The 19,829-nt window shown below is 57.9% G+C and overlaps 1 protein-coding gene across 1 annotated transcript in view; it reads left to right on the forward strand.

Moving 5' to 3' along the window:
• LOC117652712 overlaps window positions 1–19,829 on the forward strand; it is a 196,551-nt gene that overhangs the window by 69,038 nt on the left and 107,684 nt on the right. The window contains exons 2-5 of the mRNA XM_034397804.1: window positions 13,092–13,192; window positions 18,769–18,901; window positions 18,978–19,101; window positions 19,183–19,350. Coding sequence (XP_034253695.1) covers window positions 13,168–13,192; window positions 18,769–18,901; window positions 18,978–19,101; window positions 19,183–19,350 — 450 coding nt within the window. The 5' untranslated portion in view covers window positions 13,092–13,167. The remainder of the gene's footprint in view (window positions 1–13,091; window positions 13,193–18,768; window positions 18,902–18,977; window positions 19,102–19,182; window positions 19,351–19,829) is intronic.

Here is a 19,829-nt window from a genome sequence, read left to right on the forward strand (position 1 = left end):
AAAATTTATCGTAAGAATTTAACGTAAACGACAAAAACATAAATTTGCAACAATGAAGCACCCTTATCCCTTCACATTTTCCAGAAACGTTTCAAAGACAAAATGTGCTACTCCCCAAAACTAAACCTCCTGCCTCACCAAAGTGACAAGAAATCGTCTGTGTTCTGAGAAAATGGTTAAAACATGAAAAAAAGTCTCCATGGCAACGACACGGTGTCATCGTACCAACTGTCAAAATTTAAAGTCGCCGATAAAAAGAAATCAAAACGCCGTGAAATTCGAAAATGCCAATGCTAACGCATTGCACGGTGTCTCGACATTGGAACATCTTTGAAGTCTGTCAGTAAAAAGTCCGTAGCAAAAAAGACGCAATACAGTCTTCATCGGCAAAGAGTCGACCGGCAAAGAGTCGACTTCATGTGACGGTCCCCGCTTACGCGGCGGGGGCGAGCTCGAGCCACAATGGTTTTATGGCCCTCCCGAGCTCGGAGCACTACCGGAGCTTTTGTCTACCACCATGTGCTGTTTGGTTTTCGTGTCGGCAAAGAGTCGAAATCCGGTCCCGACCCGTCGACTCTTTGCCGATGAAGACTGTAAATTAATCGTCGGGGGTTGGCAACAATTTTCTCGGCGTCTGCGCCCTTTCGAAAATCGCGAGGCTGAAAAAACGAGTAGTCGCGCATTGAAACTGCCCCTTCATTGTTGCTGAGGTTGAAATTGTTTGGCTTGCTTTTAAAGGTTGCGGTTCTCTTGTGATGTTTTCCTCAATTCTGTAACCAGCACGACGTTGGTTTGACGAACTTAATAAACTCGTTTGACGAACTTTCGTTTGACGAACATGAGCACTGTAAATCGCGAGATCGCGAGATGGACTGAGATGGTCATTGTGTTAACTGAATCAGGTTTGGGGATGTAAAAATGCCGGTAGGATTCAAAGTTACGTAAATAACGGTAAAATTAACGTAATTAACGTTTAGACGACAGACTTCAAATTCATTTCCACAACCGGAACACCGTGCAATGCGTTAGCATTGGAATTTTTTTTTCCTGGTTTGTGGCTATGTTAAAGGCGTGACGGCGATGACCGCTGTCACGCGTGTGTGTGCGGTGGTCTTGCGTGTGGCGACGCGCTCGCCAGACCGCGCCAAGTGCATACGGCGATTCCACGGCGTACTCATTTGCGGCGTGACTGCTTGCAACCGGAGCCAACCGATGACGGCTGCCTCGGCCCAGCCGCCTGGGCTGCGGTCTGCAGATCCCTATCGACCAATAGTTGCGGCGACGCGTCTCGGGTGACACCGCGGTGACGGGCTGGGACGTTTATGCGCCGTGTTTACATCGGGAAGTGACTGCGGCGTGTCATCCTCTCAATTTGAAAGTGGCGGCGCGGGCGAAGGCCGCACACGCATTCACGTAACGCGGTGACACCTCTACACCCGGACGCGCACTCGGAGCTCTCACGGGTGTCTCTTACACGTTCTCTCTTCTTTTCGAAGTGTTTTGATTTCGGCACGACTTAATCAATGTGTACTCTGTCGTGAGTGCTGATAAATTGTTAATGGTCTGCTCAGCAATTTTGTCTGAATGCACGCAACGCTCTCGTGCAAGCCACACACTGCAGGGTGTTCAATCCCGTGAAATAGAGACGGACACGCATGGCTTCACTCTAGAGCCGCGGCTTAGCCTCGGCCTAGCCTCCCGGACTGCTCCTCTTGTTGCTGCCGATGCACCACCGGCTGCATTCCTGAAAATGTTTATTCGCGCTGCTGCCTAGCTGCCGCGTCCGAAACGGAGGGACGCTCATGGGACGCGACCGGGGAACCCCAGCGTTCGGAGACGACCCTTCGGTCCCAGGATAGGACGGCATGTGGCAGGCCCGCGCTTATGGCTCACTGGCTTCCCCATGTGTGTGTCTTTTCCAGTGTGTGTGAGAGAGCGGCCGGCCTGAGAAAACAGAGCAAGGCGTGAAGCGGAGATTTGCTGCCCCGGATGTGACCGTGGGTAGGCTGATTCCACTTCCTGCACAATGTAAACGTGGAAGTGACCGTTCCGCAAAGCGGCTGTGAATCTTCGCGCACGCTAGCGCGTGCAGGGAAAAAATGCCGCATTGCAAGGCATGATGCGTGAATACCTTGCGATCGGGAATCGGTTTTCTGGCCCGCTGAACACGTCCCGGATGAACGTGAATGTGAACTCGAATGCGTGTGGCTGCCCGCATTGACCGCGGAGCCGTGAATGGACAGAGGCTCCGTTTTCCTGGGCGTCGGGATCGGGTTGCAGCCCAGACGTCTCTCGTACACGCGTTTCCGGCGGGGCCGCGGTGCGACGCCACCACCAGTGGCGTGGCAAGTTCGCCCGCGCGCCTGTGTGTTTCTGCATGCGCGAAAAAACTCACAGAAAATTACTATGTAGCTTGCGAGCAGTTGGGGTTCACTGGTCTTACCCGTCCCTTAGTATGCCAGAAACAGAAGTCCACCGACCTCTCCCGCCCTCTTTCCTGCGCCCCTGACTGACAACGCAGGGAAATGTCGGCGCATTAATTAAAAACAATTCTGCTGCCTCGGGGGAGGGGGGGGGATTCCGCGGTTTGTTACTGCGCGCTCGCGTGCGCGGGGCTCGCATTCAGCGGCGTCAAACTGGGCGTGATTTAGCGAATCATTGGATTCACACGGGCCGTGGAGAGAGGGAGGAGTGACCGAGCTCCTGTGTGAAAGTCCGAAGTAGGAACCGACCGCGCGGTGGTCGTAGAACGCAGTGCGCGGAGGACCCACTACAAGGAGCCAACTTTTTATTACTTAATCCCCTAATTGCATTGCCTCACTTTCATTCTCCTGCTGACATGATATGCGACGCGGTCTAATGAGTGCAGCAGCCTGCTGCAAAATGAAACTTTCTAGATAAACAACGGGCGTGGCGCACCGCGGCGAGGGCGTGGAATCTAGGCAAAACGATGATTAGTCGGGCGGACAAGGAAGCCGCTTCGACGCGGTGGGTCGGAAACTCGCCGCCGGAGCGCACGCCGGAAGCCCTGTGTGAAAAATCCAGTAATGAGGTCCCGGTAGCGGGATTGTTCTCGGCGTGTTCGTTCTCGCCCGCCGCGGAGTGAGCCGTGTCAATGTTTGCTCCATCGGCGGCACCCTAACGCCGCTGTGGCTGATTTCTTTCCAGTGCACCTTGGCGCGAAATCGCGGGCTGTTTTACTTTGTTGGCTTGTTGGCGGCTCGGCCGTGTCGCTGACGACTCGTTCTGTCGATCACTTACGCGACGGACGCTAACGACGCCGTATCCGCGCGCCCCGATCTGTCCGTCTAGCCGTCCGCGCGCGCGCCGCGGGGCAAGTCCGAGCGACACCGGAGTGCAACGGCACTGCCTGCTTCTCAGGCGGCGACGCCGGGGGAAGTCATTGTCCAGAGCCACCATCACGGGGCTGCCGAGGTCCCGCCGAGGCGCGCTGAGGTCATGTTTGAGTGAAACCCAGCAGCTCGACCGCCCCGCGCAATCCCAGCCGCGAGATCCCTTGAGGTAATGAAGGACCCCGTTGTGCTGCCGCGGCTCAAGCACTACCTGCAGCAGCACGCGGAAGGCGGTGAAGTGACCCTCGCCTTATGACACGCTAACACGGTGAAAGTGTCGACCGGACACACTATGAGAATGTTGCGGTGCGGGGGCGGCCGGCCGGCCTGTCGCGCCGCGGCGTCTCAACGCGCAGGAAAGGGACTCCTGGAATCGAGCACATTTCCATACCGTCTCGCTGGATTTGCCCCGAGTCACAGTGGGCCAGAAGACTGGTGGAGGCGGCCGAAATTCTAGACGCGTTTTGAGCTCCAGGGTCCTTAAATGGCAGTCGAACCCAACGTGTGTCCCTTTTCAATGGATTGCCGTCCGAACGAGGAATCCGTTGGTGGAGTCCCACGTTGAAGTCGAGTCCTGTTTAGCGACTCTGGAGCTCAAAACGCGTCTAGAGTTTCTGCCGCGGCCGCCGGTCTTCTGGCCCACTGTTTAGAGGACGCCAGGCGCCTCTCGCGGCCAGCCGAGAGGGAAAGGCAGGGCGCGCGCGGGCGTAAATCTGTTTGTAATTGGAGTTATGGCCGCGCCGGTCGGTAAATCAATTACAATGATGCATCATTGGACGGCCGATGGCTCACCTTTAGCGCGTGCGCCGGGCAGTGATATGCAGAAAGGAAATGCCCTTTGCCGTTTTCGTGCTGCGTGGGGCCTTCTACGGACGGAGCACAGGCGGTTTGCTCTTGCGAAAATAGGAAAATGTGTCAACAAAGAAGAAAAAGAAAATTATTGTAAGTACTGTTGTCTATTCGATTAAAACTTTTGGCAGCACAGTGCTGATGTAGACCAGGGAGGTCGGACGTTGCCCCAAATAGCGCGGACCGCCGTGACGCAACCCGAGTCATCGCTCGTTTTTCCATTATGTCCGGTGCGCTCTGCTCGGCTCTGCTCCACTGCGCTGGCCTGACCGAGCTACTTTGGCACGGGCTCGCCTTGTTTGCCGGTAAAACACACTCCTCACCCACGGGCCCACGGGGAGGCGGGGGCCATAAGTGGCGAAAGTGATGCAGGCCAGGTAGGTGCCGCGGTGCCTCGGCGGTGCCGCACAGTGCAAGGACGTCTTCCGGGTGTGTGTGCCACACTGTCTGTGCCTCCCAGCCGCTGTACCGATCCGCACGGATCTAGTCCGATCCCGTCGAGATACCGCGCCGTCCTTCCGAGTCCGGGGGTGCGTCGCTGGCGGCGGTGAAACGATTCGTTTTTTCGTGATTTAGGCAGCGTGGCCTGCTCTTTCTTTCTGCCTTCCCGGGTGGTGGCCTTCCGGCCTGTATGCAGTGTAGCCAGGCTTATGGCGGGCGGTGCCTGCCGGTGCCTCGCGGTGCCGCCGACGGTACTGTTGCCTAGCAATGCGACATCCTCGTCGTCGACTTGGCCACAGGTTTCACCCTTACATCGTTGCCCCGTCCGATCACCGATAGCAGTGTGTCGTACGCACTTGCGTACACACACACACACACACACACACACACACACACACACACACAAGCGCACGTACACTGCACTGGCCGCGCAGACGTAGATCAAATCGGCATGGCGATTTCAATCTGGACTATCGATTGGATGGCTATAAGGACCCTGGCCTTATGCCGCCCTGCAGGCCTTATTGGGCTGGTGCACTGGCTGCGCCAGGCCTCCGCCCGCCAAGGCAAGCCACGCGCATCCGATCGGTGCGTGAACCGCGGAGAAAAGTAAATAGTTCGCAGAATCGCCCTGTCGCGACCGGGGCAAGGAAAGCTGTCACTGAAAGTAAAAGCCACCGCGCACCGACCTTCCGATTGCGAGCGGCGATTGCGAGCCGACTGCCTGATTGCAACGACGGACAGATGGCGTGCCGCATGATGGATGTACGGACGGCCGGATTTACGGGATGCATCGCAACTGCATGGCAACTGCATGGCAACTGCATGGCCCGTATGGGCGCCCACACAACTTTCCAACTGCACTCTGATTGCGTGCCGAGGAATGTCACTGCCTTATGGACAAGGAGCCCATTGCCAATTTCCGATACCGGATTGCGGCGCTCCCGCGGCGCGGACGCGATCGGCGGCCGGACGGGCGGCGCGTGCGCGACGGGCGGCGACGGCCGAGAGGCTCGCGAGCCAGCGCGCCGAGTCGGAAGTCGCCGGTTCGCAGCCGGCTTGGGGGGGAGAAAATTTGACGAGCGCCCCGCTGGCATGCTGACGCGTTATCGATGTCGCCCATTCATCTTGCAGTCGTCCGGCGGGCTGCAGTGGCCAAGGTGTTGCGAGTGGCGACGCTGCAGCGCATTGACGTTCGCTGCGCCCGGGCTGCGCCGCCGGCCTGCCGAGCGACGGGGCCCTTTCGCCGCACTGTCTCCCTCGCGCTCCACTGCACGCCCCTCGAGTCCGACAGAGACGGCGGCGGGACGACTCCGGCCTCCCGGAGCTGCAGGCTGCTTTGATTGATGCCGGAGCAGGTCCAGCCCCACGTGTTGTCTATCGCGCAACCGCCTCACCTGTCACACAATTGAAACGCCGCGCCACGCCACGCCCACGGGCCGTGACCGCGCAGTACGTGCGCGTTTGCATCGGCCAGCCTGCCAAAGCTTCCGTTCACGATGCGCCGTGCCGAGCGAATGGACCAAACGAAAGTGTTTAAGAATAGAAAACTGTCTTGGAAACACTATCCTAAAATTTATTTTTCCTACACGGTAAAAAAGGTTTCTGGTTTTACCAGAAACTCCCTGGAAACCGCCTATGCCTTCACCATTGGCTTCCTGGGAAAACCAGGTTCCGTTTTTACCGTGTATAATTGTAAACGTGAAAATTTTATTTCTTAATATGACTCCAAATTTGTCAATACCTAATGACCCTACGAGACTGCAAACAGAAGGTGCCGTACAGTGATGCCTGATGATGATGACCCCCATCTCTCTTAATAGCACTCAGGGAGCGAGCATAAGTGAGGGTGAAAAAGACAGATGCGTCGTCCTTGCGCCGCGACTCGGACAAATCGAGGAGCCTTGTTGCTGTTATCTGCACTCACGACTCAAGCTGCTAATAGTCGCACACCCAGTCACACACACACCTCTAGCGGGTTTCGCCATGGGAAATACTATCGCTGGGGTCACTACGCAATAGACCACATGAGGCTGCTGTTTGGAGCGTCATGCCCAGGCCTAAATGGCTCTGCAGTTTCGTTCAAGCTTATCAGAAGGTCGTTTCGAAAAATTGCGTCCTTGATAACGCTTAATTTTTAGGATGACCACGGGCTGCGAAGTTGTTAGCGGTTGGATTCTTGTGTGCTCGGGCTGTAGAGTTCCTAACTATGCTTACCTTCTCCGGGAGGCTTGCCTCAGCTAAACAACAATCTCGTCCCTTGTAATGTGGCTGGAGAGTTATGCTCTACAACGCAACGGCGCCGTTCCCTCAACACTGCCCATCAGCGCGCTCACATTAACATATTTTACATCGTTTAATGAAGGTCAAAGTCGCCCATAACGTAAAATACGCACCTATCAGCCACGCCCATAAACTGGTGCACTGTGAGACGGCAACGTCTCAATCGAGCCTATCTGGCCCGGACCGCGATGCGCTGATAAAAGCCAATTACAAGTCCAATAATGCGATTGCAATTGCTGCGCACAGCGTGAGCGACCCTGACCCGCGCGAGGCGAGAAGTCCGTCGCTGGACTCGGCGCCAGCGCGCAAGCCCCATTGGCACGCTTGACAATCGATGGCTACGCCGGCGCTGCCTGGGCGCTGCCCCGGTGCTGCCCTACCCCAACGTGTTGACCCACTTCCAACAGCTGTTGTTGTTGCCCGATTGGATCTGTTTGCGGCGTGTCAATCGTTAGTAATATCACTAAACATGCCACGCTCGGGCTGCCGCTGTAAGGGTGAAAGTAAGCCGCAAGGGCGTTTTGTTGTGTTCAGACTAATGAGAGGAATTGAAATACATGATTGCTTATGAACCAGTCACCAAGACTTAGTCTGCTAAATTTTGCTTCGTTGCTGTGTTTAAATTTTTTTTTTGTAGGATACAGGTGCTTTCCACGTCACGTGCTGCGTTTCCGGCCTGTCTCTGTTTTTTCCGTGGGTGACTCTTCACGGGGACACGACAAGCTGCCATGTTAAACGAATCTGCTTGCGTCTCCGCAAAGTTGGACGTTTGGGCCGAAAACTAGGGGTCCCCCTGGCCTTGACACGACGCGTCTTCTGTGCCAGGCGACCCCACCGGGTGGCAACCCTAAGCCTGCGGATTCCCCTGCAGTGGGCAAGGCCGGGGCCGCAGTGACGGATGAAGCGAATGACATTGACTGTGGCAACCCTAACCCTGTCAGTCAGGCATTGTGCCTGACTGACTTTCTTTTCCGATGAAGGGGAAATCAAATTCCAAATCATGGCAAACCCTTTTTTTTCTGCCATATGCCTTTGTCTTTTCCGTTACAATCGTTGATTCCTGTGAGAATCCGTGCCAACTGCTCATCCCTCTCTGAAACCGGTTGAACGTCCGGAGAACACAAATCAGGGGCCCTCGAGAGATTTCGCTGCGTCGCCCCTTCTTGCCCGTATTCATGAAGCCGAAAGCAGAGTCTTTGCTTGGCGGGGCCAGCCATGCAAATAGATTGTGGGAACGCGTTGCGTGCGCAGCGCTATAAAGGGACGGCCGTTCAGCCTCATAACACCGAACCTATTAATTTCTTTGTTGCAATAACGAGGCTGCTAAAGTAGAATCCTAATTTTTTTTTTCGCTGGACCAAACAGAATATCCATGTCGTGAGTGGTGCACGTGAGCGTGATTTGACCGTGAGGGCTACCCAGCCTGGGAAGGCTGTGTCCATTTCCACGGGAATCAGGCCAAAACGGCTGCCAAGGCAGTGGGATCTTTATTTTACGATTTACAAGCGGGCTTCATTTGCGCACATGTTAAACTCTGGTACTAGTAAGTCTCACTTTGTTCACATCGGCGGCCACACTGCTACAATTCCTCCTGAAATATTCGAACCGTGGCGTGATGTAAGTTTGCAAAACGAACGCCTAGGCGAGATGCTTGTCGCGGTGGTATCACTTTCTTTCGCGCGCACTGACACATCTTGATCGATGGTGCGAATCGGATCTGGGCGTTGGTGCGGCGCTGCAGCGTGGAAGGTCGCAGTCCATACATTGTCGCGCGTAACCTTGGCCGCGCTCGCAACGCGCCGCAAACGCGCGCAGTCGGCGAGCGTGTGCGCGTTCGACTGTTGTACGGTGCGTTTCGTGCATCACTCATTTAAAGCCGAGTGCATTTCTCCGGCGCGACAGCCACGGCCGGCGCGCGCGCGCTTTGAGTGGACCGCAAAGCCATCAGCACGTACACACACACGCACACACACACACACACACACACGCACACACACACACGGGCACACTGTCGATGTACTGCCGACATGCGAAGATCGGTACGCTGACCTAGGCCGGGCTGCATGCCGGTCGATAGCAAAGTGCTGTTGTTGTGCCGGCCACTAGGCCAATGCCGCTCGGGGTGGCGGTGCACTGTGGTGCACAGTGCAGCGGGGGCGGAAAGGAGCGAATAACAGGGCCGCTGCATGCAGGTCAGGCAGGCCCAAGGCAAGGCTTCCACCCGGCCTGGCGGGTCGCGCGAAAAAAAGGAGCTTGAAAAACGTGAAGCGACACAACAGAAGAAGTTAATGGCGCTGTGTGTAATCAGGGCACGCTTGATCATCGACTGCAGTAATGCTGATGGCATGCCCGGTGGGTCAGTCTGCGGGTACTTCCGCGACAGTGCCTACTGCATGCAGCAAGTGCCTTTGTGCGCGCTGGTGCACCGTCGTGGCAGCCTTTCCGCCGGACTGCCCCTCGACTACCTCTTCATGATGTGGCGACAGCGGGCCGCTTTCACTGGTCAGCGACGCGTCAGTGTGTGCTGCATACCCATCCGCCTGCATCCGAAATGGCCCACTGTGTGTGTGTGTGGTGTGCATACCCTGCATCCGAAACGACCGCTGCTAGGCGGAGCTCACTGGAATGAGAATGCTCAGGGAAGTGCCACCGCGGAGTGTCGCGCCGGAGTAACCCGTTGACGTGCGTTATCCTAAATGGGGAGTTGCGTAAGTACGCGCGGACACAGTGGATTCCTCGTGCTGCTGAGGTTTTTTGTGCGTCCTTGCGCGGGGCACTGTTTCACTGGACTTTTATAAGCTCGCTGACACAAGCTACTTCCGCACAATCTGAAACTTATTGCATTGTCAAAGGCTGGTCAAAGGTACTTCTCAAGAATCTCACCCTTAGCGCCCATTTTTGGAAAAATTTTAGATGTTTAAATGCGAGAAACTTGGCCGAGCTTGCGCGGAAGCCAATTTTTTTTGGCGATGCATGGTGTACGACGCGGTGCCCGTTAAGTCGCCCCACAGGCGCTGTTCTAATTGCGGGGACGCTCCATAAATTTGTCGCGCGTACACTGTGCGCTGTGCGGCGCCATGTCTACGCCTGGCCGCGCCTGGCCCAGCGCCAGCCGGTCTGCTGTGACCCGCGAGTCACAACGAACCCGGCCGGCCGAGCCATTGAGCGTAAAACCGAAGCGGCACGCGCTGCGCCCGCAGATACTATCGCCGGCCGGTCGACCGGCACTTAACGCGTATCAGCGTGTCTCCGGCCGGCCGGGGCGGGCTGCACCTCTCGGTACCCTCGGTACCTCTAGCGCGGCGCGGGCGGTGGGGCGGACGACCGGCCGGCCGGCCGTCCTTGCAACTCGCGCTTTTATTGCTATTTATTTACGAAGCGCGCTCGCGTCGTATACAAAGCGCCTGGAACTTTCACGCGCAACGTAGGTGTAAAATGGGCGGGTTTATGCGTGCCGGGTGACACCGGTCCTATTTTACGCTGAGTCTCGTCAGCGCGTTCGAGTGCGACGTGCCGCCGTCTCTTTCATTTCCTTTTTCCACGCGCGTCCTTTTCCGCCTTCTCTCCCTTCAGTGTGTTTGCCCACGGCTTGCTTGCTCTGGAGATAGCATCGATGAGGGGACACTTTTCACCTGTTTATGGTGGGTCCTCGGACCGCCGGCCGTGAGTGTGAGTCCACAACTACACGCGCTTGACAATGCCGCCTTATGTCTTCATCCGCTGCAGCTGCGTCCCTAGAGTCCTCATTAACCAGAACAAAGGGTAACTCTATCCCGAGCATGTCGTAACCCGGATGCACGGACGAAACGAGACAAGTTTCTCTTCATTTTGCCGTTTTGACGGTTCGCGACCCAGCTGCGTAAAGTCAAACTTTTTTTCTTCTTTTTGCTTTACGCTATTTACCGTTTGGCGCCGGGCCGGCGTGGCGTGCATGCCGCGTGTTCTCACGCCGCGGGGAACGCAAACCAAACATTGCGTGCGCTGGCGGCCCCTGGCGGGCGAAACGCAAACCAGCGACGCCGCACCGTGCACCCCGCTGCCATCGGATGCACCAGCAGCCCGGTTCCGCAGGACGTCGCTCTGTCTCTCTCGCACCACTACGAGACGCTCCATGAGTGCGACAGAGACAGAGCGACGAGATGGTCCTTCGGGCGGCAGCACCCTTTGGGGCCAAGCTCGGCGCTTTCCGTGCGCGCTGGATGGGGCACACTGCTCTTGCGTTGGAACGATCTTTCTTACGCTTCACGTGAGACTGTCTTTTCATTTAGGTTTGACTCGGGAGATAATGTGTAAAAGAGTGTCGAGTCGAAGCCCAGTGGATTTGTTTCGTGAATTGGCGGTGGTTTTGATTTGTGTAGAAATTGGTCTCGGCGTCGGGATCGATGCATCTGAAATGCATCGCGTGGCTGCAGCTCTGCGGGCCCCAGTCGTGGTGTGGCGGGGCGGGGCGGGGCGTGGCGGGGCGTGGCGGGGCGGGGCGTGGCGGGGCGTTCGGCCAATCGCGCACACCGATTAGGAGCAGTCGCAATTTGTGCATCTCAGGCCATCGCATGCTTGGCGCGGCAGCGGGGCCGCCTCCGAAACTCCTTGCCGCCGTTCCCTCCGCACCGGGCCGGGCTGGGCCGGGCTGCCCGCGGCGCGGCTGCCGCTTCGGACGCCATTTTTCTTCCCGCGCGATCTTCCCGAGGCTGGCGAAGCGCGGCCGGGGCCTGGCTGGGGCCCCGAGCGGTCACTTGTTGGTGCCTTCGGTGCCGATCCGGGTGGTCGAGGATGCCGTGCGAGCGTTGGGCGGCGGCGGCCAGGCGAGAGACCCTCGAGGAGATGCTCGAAGCGAAGGCTTCTGTCGCCAAATCCCACCTGACTGACTGCCAGTCCCATGACTCTTGCGGCCGGAAGAATCTTGACGGGCTTCTTTTCTTACGGGTGTACTCACGGCCCGTACATGTATGCGTGCGCTTGTGCGTTCGCTGTGTGTGTGTGTGTGTGTGTGTGTCTGCGCGCCAGAGGCAGCGTGTGGCGGCGACTAGCTAAGCCGAGCGCTAAGCCCCTCTGCGCCGCACATTCTACGGCTTCTGCCCGGCCAACACATTTGCACCGGAGATGGACCATTGTTCACATCCCCCCTCCCCTCCACGGGCTCTGCGGGCTGCGCAGGCTCCCGCGGGCACTCGGCGCCGATATGGGTGTACTCTAGAGGCTGGTCAAAAGCGATGCGCAGGACACTGCCTTGGCGGTGCAGGGGCAAAAGAAGCGGCTCGAATACGAAATAAATGCAGAACCGTGCGGCGGAATCGAGCGTGCGCGCCGCTGGGGAGATGATGGCACTGGCTGCGCCCGCTCCGCGCGCACGGAATGAAACTCTTTTTAAAAAATGTAATAATAATGCATAGTTTTCTTTGTTTCGTCCGGCCGAGTCGTTCTTCTTGTTCTCCTGCTGCCAGACGGAGGCTGATCGCTTATACGTGTTCACAAATCGCTGAGTCGCTGCCTCGCCGGATCATCTCCCTGTCTGGCCACACAAAGGGAATGCCTAAGCAGGGCCGCTGGCTTGCGGCAAAGAAGGCCCACTTACATGTTGTTGTTGCTGTTGGTTTCTTTCCTCTCTTTTTTTTTGCGGCAAACGTTATAAATATATAAAATAGAGCAATGCGCACAATCAAATCTACATTGCGATTGCGTTTGGCGGCGCGCCGCTCGGCGCAATATCGCTGTCGCCGCCGGGATTGCCCATTGTTTCCTGGCCTCCCGTTCCCACCGCACCTAGCAGACGACGCGGCAGACGACGCAGCAGACGACGCGCCACCGCCTTGCCGCTGCCCGCCGGAAATTGATATCACCTTTTTCGTTTTAATCGCCAATCATTCGTTATTACGGACAGGGAGCGGCGGAAAATCAGGAGTGTGTGTGTGTGTGTGTGTGTGTGTGTGTGTGTGTGTGTGTGTGTGAACCGCGTAGGTGTGTGTGCGTGTGTGCGAAGCACAGAAAAAAGTCATAAAGATAAATTAGAGGCTAATTATTACATTGCGGCTGCTGAAAGGGCAAACTACTGCTGTGTTCGTGCTGGCCGGAAAAAAAAAGTATATTGTCATCGCATGTGTTGTCGAGGCTGGGCTGCTCCTTTTTTTCCAGCCGCTCTGACCGACCCTTTATTTCTGGTTGTTGCAGGAGCCGCCGGTAGAGGGCGCCGACCCGGCCGACCCTCCGCCAGCCGTCGGGCGTCCGCGGCCCAGCTGCCGCATCCATGCGGGGGCCTTCTCCTGTCGCAGGTGACTTTGCTTTTCGAGCGCGGTTCGTGTCGAGTCGAAAACCCGAGTGCGACTTGAAACACTGCATAGACAAAGGGCTTGCGAGATGCGACGGCTCGCCGCGCCCTGCCCGAAACGCCCAAACGGGCGGGACTGTCGCGGGCGGACGGACGGGCGTGGCACCACGACGTGTGCGACCCATTACCCGGCCGGCGGACTGATTCCGAGAGTCGTTTTCGTCGCTCTGTCCCTCTCACACCTATACGGCGCGCCCCATGAGTGCGAGAGAGACAGAGCGACGAAAACGACACTTTCGGAGGCAGTCTGCGCGTTGCCGCGCTGCGGCGTAACCACTCGCGAATTACCCGCCTGACTTGACTGCACTGGCTGGCTTTCCACGCGCGCTGTGTCGCGCCGGTTTTTGCATGTGTGAGTGGCCGGGACGCCAGCAGACTGAGGCGCGCCGAACGTGCGGTATAGCATCGGCTGTGCGTTGTTGGAAGGTCAAAGTTGTGTGCCCTCTGCAGCGGCGCCGCCTCGCGCACACACCGCACGCATGCGCACACACACACGCCGTGCACACACACAATGCGTCCCGAACCCACGCATCACGCGAAATAGAGCAGGAGGGGGAAAGGATTTCACTGCGAAAAGTGATTTTGGACGCGCTTGTGTGTGTGTGAGTATGAGTGTGTGTGTGTGATGTGTGTGTGTGGTGTGTGTGTGTGTGTGTGCGCGCGCGCGAGTACTTTCGCCGCGCGCGTCCCACGCCACGCGTCGCCGCCCGGAAAGACCGTCGCCCTCGACGCCGGCCGATACCGCCCCGCGGCGCCCCGCGGCGGGTCATTCGTCCGCCGCGACGCCACGCGACGCCCCCCGAGTTGAAGCGAGATGGCGGATAAGGTCGCCTCGCTGTCTTTAGGGGACGCGACTACGGAAATGCACCAGGGCTGTTATTAGGGTCGTCCGTCGGGAGACCGGGGTAAAAGTGACACTAACTCTCTCGGTGTGTCAGCTTCACCCACCTTCGATCAAAAGCGGCGAATTAAAAGATACGGATATTTAAAACAGTTCCAGCGCTTATTTTAAAGACATCCTCTGGGAACTGTTGGTTCCTTCAACCTGCTCTTAAATAGCGCTGCCTTTGACATTTCTTGCCCACTTGCCCTGCCGATGGGCTGCCCGAAAGCGTCCTCGGAGCGTCCCCGACCTCTCGGCCAGGCGCATCCTTTTCCCAGGAAAAGCCCCGTTCTCATCCCCAGGCGTGTGCCGTGCTGCCGTGCGCGTCACGACCGCCACACTGTCAACACGACGTCGTGACGCTCACGAAAGCGACCCCTCCGTGCCCGGGGCGTCCTTGACCGCGGTGTCCTTCGTCCTTCGTGCCCTTCGGGGACGGACTCTCGAGCGCGTCCGTGGGTTCCCATCATTTCCACTCTGGCCCGTCAGATTTCCGAACATTTATCGGTGAGATTTTGTCCATGACTTGACACTTTCGGTCTCTGAGGCTAGGTTTGATTGGATTTCAGTCGGAACAAGCCTCAGCGAATGCCTTAATTTTGAAACGGCGACGTTGGGCGTCAGCACTGACCGCTAAAGCGCTACTTCCTATGCGACTCGCGGCTCGTATTGAGACGCTTTCCTCCGATCGTTAATCCGACGTGCCGGTTTCCCCACCGTGGGCCGCGCGTCGGGTGTGACATTAGCGTAGGGCCGGGCAGGCCCTAGCCAGGCCCTAGCCCGCCACCGCAGGGCCGGGATATCGCCGATTAGAGATCGGCGTCGAGACAAGCACTCATTAAAATGTCGTTTAAGACGCGCGGCTGCGGCACGCCGCGGCGCTGACCCTGCCGAACAAGCGCGGGTGCGTGTGTGGCGTCGGAAACGGCCGCCCGTCCGGACTGGAGCGCGACGCCGTCGCCCTAGCAGCCCTGGCCAGTCGGTCGCCGCGTTTTGTTATTAAAAAATGGCGCGCTTTCTCCCGCTTGTTTTATTGGAATTTTGGCGCGCTTTCGCCGCGGTTCGCCTGTCACCGCCGCAGTTGCGAATTTGGCCGCGCCGGCGTGTTGCGGTCGTAAAACGGCTAGGGGTGGGCGCGCTGCGCGCCGGGCCGCTCCGGCTGACAGCTCTGTCTCTGTCGCACCTGCACGCGACGCCCCGCGAGTGCGAGAGAGACGGAGACAGTGTGCAGATTGGCGGTGCAACTCGAGCAGCGCCGCAGCGTCCTGGCCATACACTGCATTGTTTATGATCGCCTAGGCGTGGTGCCCAGCCAAAGGTTACGAACGAAACAGGACCCGCAGCGGGCAAGGTGGTGTCCGCCGGGCGGGCCATGCGATGCCCCTCACGCGTCGCTGCGTCTGGACAACGACGGCACGGTCAGGCTTGTTGTCCACGTTGGCCCACCACCACCAACAACAACCAATACCACTACCACCACCACCACTACCACCACCTGACAACCAACACCACCACCACCACCACCTGACCACCACCACCACCACCACCACCACACCACACACAACAACAACAACCACCACCACCTTATCAACCAACAATACCACCTCAACCACCACCACCTCCACCACCACCACCTCCAACACTCCACCACCACCTCCAACACTCCACCACCACCTTCAACACAACAACAACAACAACAACAACAACAACAAAATGATATAAAATAGAAAATTTCCTTTGTCGTTGCTATTAGACTTTGGCGAGTTTGCGCACTCTTTTATTCGTTCCGTCCGAGCGATGGGTGCGCGGTGCGCGGCCCACGCGGTGCGAAAGGTCACTGCGTATGTAAAGCGTGCAGGCGGGCCTAGTTGTTGCCGCACCGCGCGGCGAGGCGGCAAGGCAGGCCCGTCGGCCCATTGGCTCCGCGTCGCATTTTCAATAACAGCGTTCAGTTCGACCGCCGCCACTCGTTTGCTATTTTCCCTTTTCGCCGTGTGGGTCAGCAGGCCGCCGCGGGCCGGCAGGGAAAAGTGGAGGCCGCGGAAAGTAAAAGACTCGTGCGGGGGCGTTCACTCTTCACTCAGAGTGCCAGGTGCACCCGCCCCATGTTCTTCCATTTTTGACCAGCTACTGATCGCTGTGTGTTCTGGTTGCAGACGGTCGGGGCCGTGGCGACGGGGCCGGCGTGCGTCCTGTAAGGGGCGCCTGCACTCCATTCTAGTCTCGCTCGGCAGCTCGACGCGCTTGGCGCAGGGCCTGGCCCGCCTCCCCGGCGACGCATCGCGCTGCCCGGAGCCGCCTGAGCCGGAGCCGCCCAACCCGGAGGCCGCGCGGCCGCCGCCGCAGCCGCCGCCAAAAGCGCCGCCCGACGCCTCGGCCACCCCGTCGACACCCCCGCGTCCACCGCGTCGGCGGCGTTGTTGCCACCATGGCGACCACGACGACGACCCGGCCAGCGCCCCGAAGGAGGAGGACCGGGGCCGGGTCTTCGTAGACCCGCTGCGGGGCCTGGCGCCTCCCCGGCGACGCATCGCGCTGCTCGGACCGCCTGAGCCACCACCAGCCCGGAGGCCGCGTGGGTTCCCCGCCCGCCGCCTAAACTTCCGGACATCCCTACCCTTTTCGACACTTTTGTGCCATTGCAATCGGGAGATTTGTTGCCAATGGCGAAACACCGATTACACCCGGCCACGTCCGCCAGGAGGAGGACCTGGGGGGTTTTGTAGACCCGCTCTTTGTAATACGGCCTGATTCACCGATTACAACAAATCACCGTATTGCGACTTGCACTCAACATCACCAATCATGCCGGATGTACCGTAGGTTCGCGCGGCCGTCGCCGCTGTTTTCCGCAGTTTCGGCCGTTAAAGCGCGCAAGGTCGCTGCGTGACTGCGCATCGGTGCACGGCCAGCGTCCGAGTGTGTTTCGTCATGTGAGGGCGCGGTCGCGACGTCGCGGTGCAGTGCCTGGCGGTGGCGCGGTCGGTCGCTGTGACGGAACTAAACGCTGGGAGGCGTCGCGGCCGGTGGCGGTCCGCGGCGGCCCGGACCCGCGGCGCTGTGGCCTTGGGGGTCGCGGGAACGATTACTGAAAGCGCGCCACTTTACTCGATTCAAAAGGCGAGCTTTTCCGTTTTCCGTGTAACTGGGCGCTCGGCCGGCCGGACTCCACCTGGCGCCTTTGCCAGCGGCCAGCTTAGCGGCTTCGGACAGCGCTTCGTCTCTCTCTCTCTCTCTCTCTCTCTCTCTCTCTCTCTCTCTCTCTCACACACAGTACGAGACGCGCCGCGAGTGCGAGAGAGGCTGACGAGAGCAGTGGTGCCGGCCGCGCCCCGCGCGTAACGGTCCCGCGTTTGCATTCTGCGGCGTTTATTGAATCCGCATTATTGACGAAATTCCCCCGGCCGAGCGGTGCACCGCGGTGCCGCCGACAGGTACACTGGAATGTTGATAAATTGCCCGCGAGATGGAGCCAACAGATGCGGTGCGTGCGCCGGGCGATTTTTCTTATTTCCTCGCCTCGTCTCGCGGCGCCTATCCGGGCGCACTTTGCAATGCAACTCGCTCGGTCGGTCGGTCAGTGGGCCCGCCACGCCGTGCCACGCCGTGCCACGCCACGCCGTATGCAGATGGATCTGTTCCGCCTCGACCCGCACGCACTCACTCGCATCACGGGCCAGTTTGTCGCCGCAATGATCGGCTCGGCTCGACTTGACTCGGCTTGGCTCGGCTCGACTGGACTCGGCTCGGCTTGGCTCGGGTTGGCTTGGCTCGGCTCGGCTTGACTCGACTCGTCAACGAGCTAGTCCCTGGCGGCGCAGGCCACACAGTGGGCCAGCAACCGGCGCAGGCGGCCAAAATTCGAGACGCGTTTTGAGCTCCAGAGTCGCTAAATGGGACTCGAACCGAACGTGTGACCCCACCAATGGATTCCTCGTTCGGAGAGCAATCCATGTGTCGGGTCACACGTTCGGTTCGAGTCCCATTTAGCGACTCTGGAGCTCAAAACGCGTCTCGAATTTTGGCCGCTCCACCGGTCTTCTGGCCCACTGTGCGCGGGGCGAGCGCCTGGCGGGTAGGCAGCCCGCTGACAGGCGTGCTCGACAGGCCCGTCTGCTCGCCGGGCGCTCCGCTCGGCTCCGCCAGTTGCTGGCTGGCCAGAGGCGGGGGCGGCACGCCCTGCGGACCGCGGCCGGCGGCTTGGCGGCAAATCGATGATGACAGTGGTGCTCCAACCAACCGCAGCCCGGAAAAAGGGGGAGACCACCGAACTTTACTCCTCACACGCAAAAAAATTCAAATTCAAGGTTTTCCTTTGAAATTCCTGCCTTTGTTTCAATTTGTAAAGCTTAAAAAATGTGTTCTTGGTGTTGTGGTTTAGGGGAATTAACTACAGCCTAATTTGTACTCTGAAATTCACCAAACATGTAGAATTCACTGAAATTCATTAAAATTCATCGAAATTCGACTAAAATTTCATCGAAATTCGACTGAAATTTATCGGAATTTGACTGAAATTCATCGAAGTTTGACTTAAATTAACTGGATTTGAACACCGCAATTCACAGTGATTTCCCTTTGTTGTGGTTCTGGACCTCTGCGTTGGTCTGACTGATGACCCTCTTGTCTTCCCTCAGGATTCGAGAACTCGGCGATGAAGAACAGCTTCTCGCTGTCGTCGCTGCAGCCCCACTCGGGGTTCCCGGAAAGCCCGGAGCGCGCCAGGCTGCGCCTAGAGCGGCCCTACAACTCGCTCACGAAAAAGTCCAGGCAAGTTTCAGGTTTTTGGGGTTTTCTATTTCATCGGAGGTCTGGGTTTTCCTCGATGTCTGTGTTTGTTCGGCAGGAGGGACCCCGAGCAGGAAGGATGGCGCCGGTCCTGGGGCAGCCACAACAAGGACGAGTTCTGGGCCGCTCTGCAATCGGACTACGACTACCTCATGGACAACAATCTAATCGACACCTGCAAGGTCGGTCTCGGTCCAACGCCACCTCGAAAAGCAACAAAGTAAATCAAAATTAACTGACAATTCGGTTGTGTGTTTCTGCAGGAGGCGAGCGGAGATCTGTCCGTGTACAACCACGCGGCCAGTTCGGACGGGGACTGGAGCTTTAATCAGTTCACGGCACACTTCTTGGAACTCTATTCCTGGCTGAATAGCATCCAAGAGGCAGTGTACGGCAAGGAGGAGACGGTCACCGATCGTGGACTGAGAACAGTGAGCATACGGATCCCATTTCATTAGTGTCTAACTTGGCGGCGATACTGCTCTACAAATCAAAGAGTGTACATAGTATGCTCTAACTGGAGCATGCCTGCAAGCACGCTCTAGCTAGCGCATGCCTGCCAAGCATGCACTAACTAGTGCATACATGCCATGTACAAGCTTCCTGATGCAGAAAACTTCCTATCCCTTATGGAGTAAACGTCTGCTTCAGTTAGCGTGTACATGGCATGTATGCACTAGTTAGTGCATGCTTGGCAGGCATGCGCTAATTAGAGCGTGCTTGCAAGCATGCTCCAGTTAGAGCGTACCATGTACACTCTTTGATTTGTAGAGTGCTGTTAGACCAGCGGTTCTCAACCTTGGGGTCGCGACCCCAAATGGGGTCGCGAAAAAATTTCGAGGGGTCGCGGCGAGGTAACTGGGGTCGCTTGGGGTGGCGGCGGTTTCCCAGCTGGCCCACACGCCGAGCA

The sequence above is a fragment of the Thrips palmi genome, unplaced genomic scaffold, assembly GCF_012932325.1.
Source record: "Thrips palmi isolate BJ-2018 unplaced genomic scaffold, TpBJ-2018v1 HiC_scaffold_7, whole genome shotgun sequence".
NCBI lineage: Eukaryota > Metazoa > Arthropoda > Insecta > Thysanoptera > Thripidae > Thrips > Thrips palmi.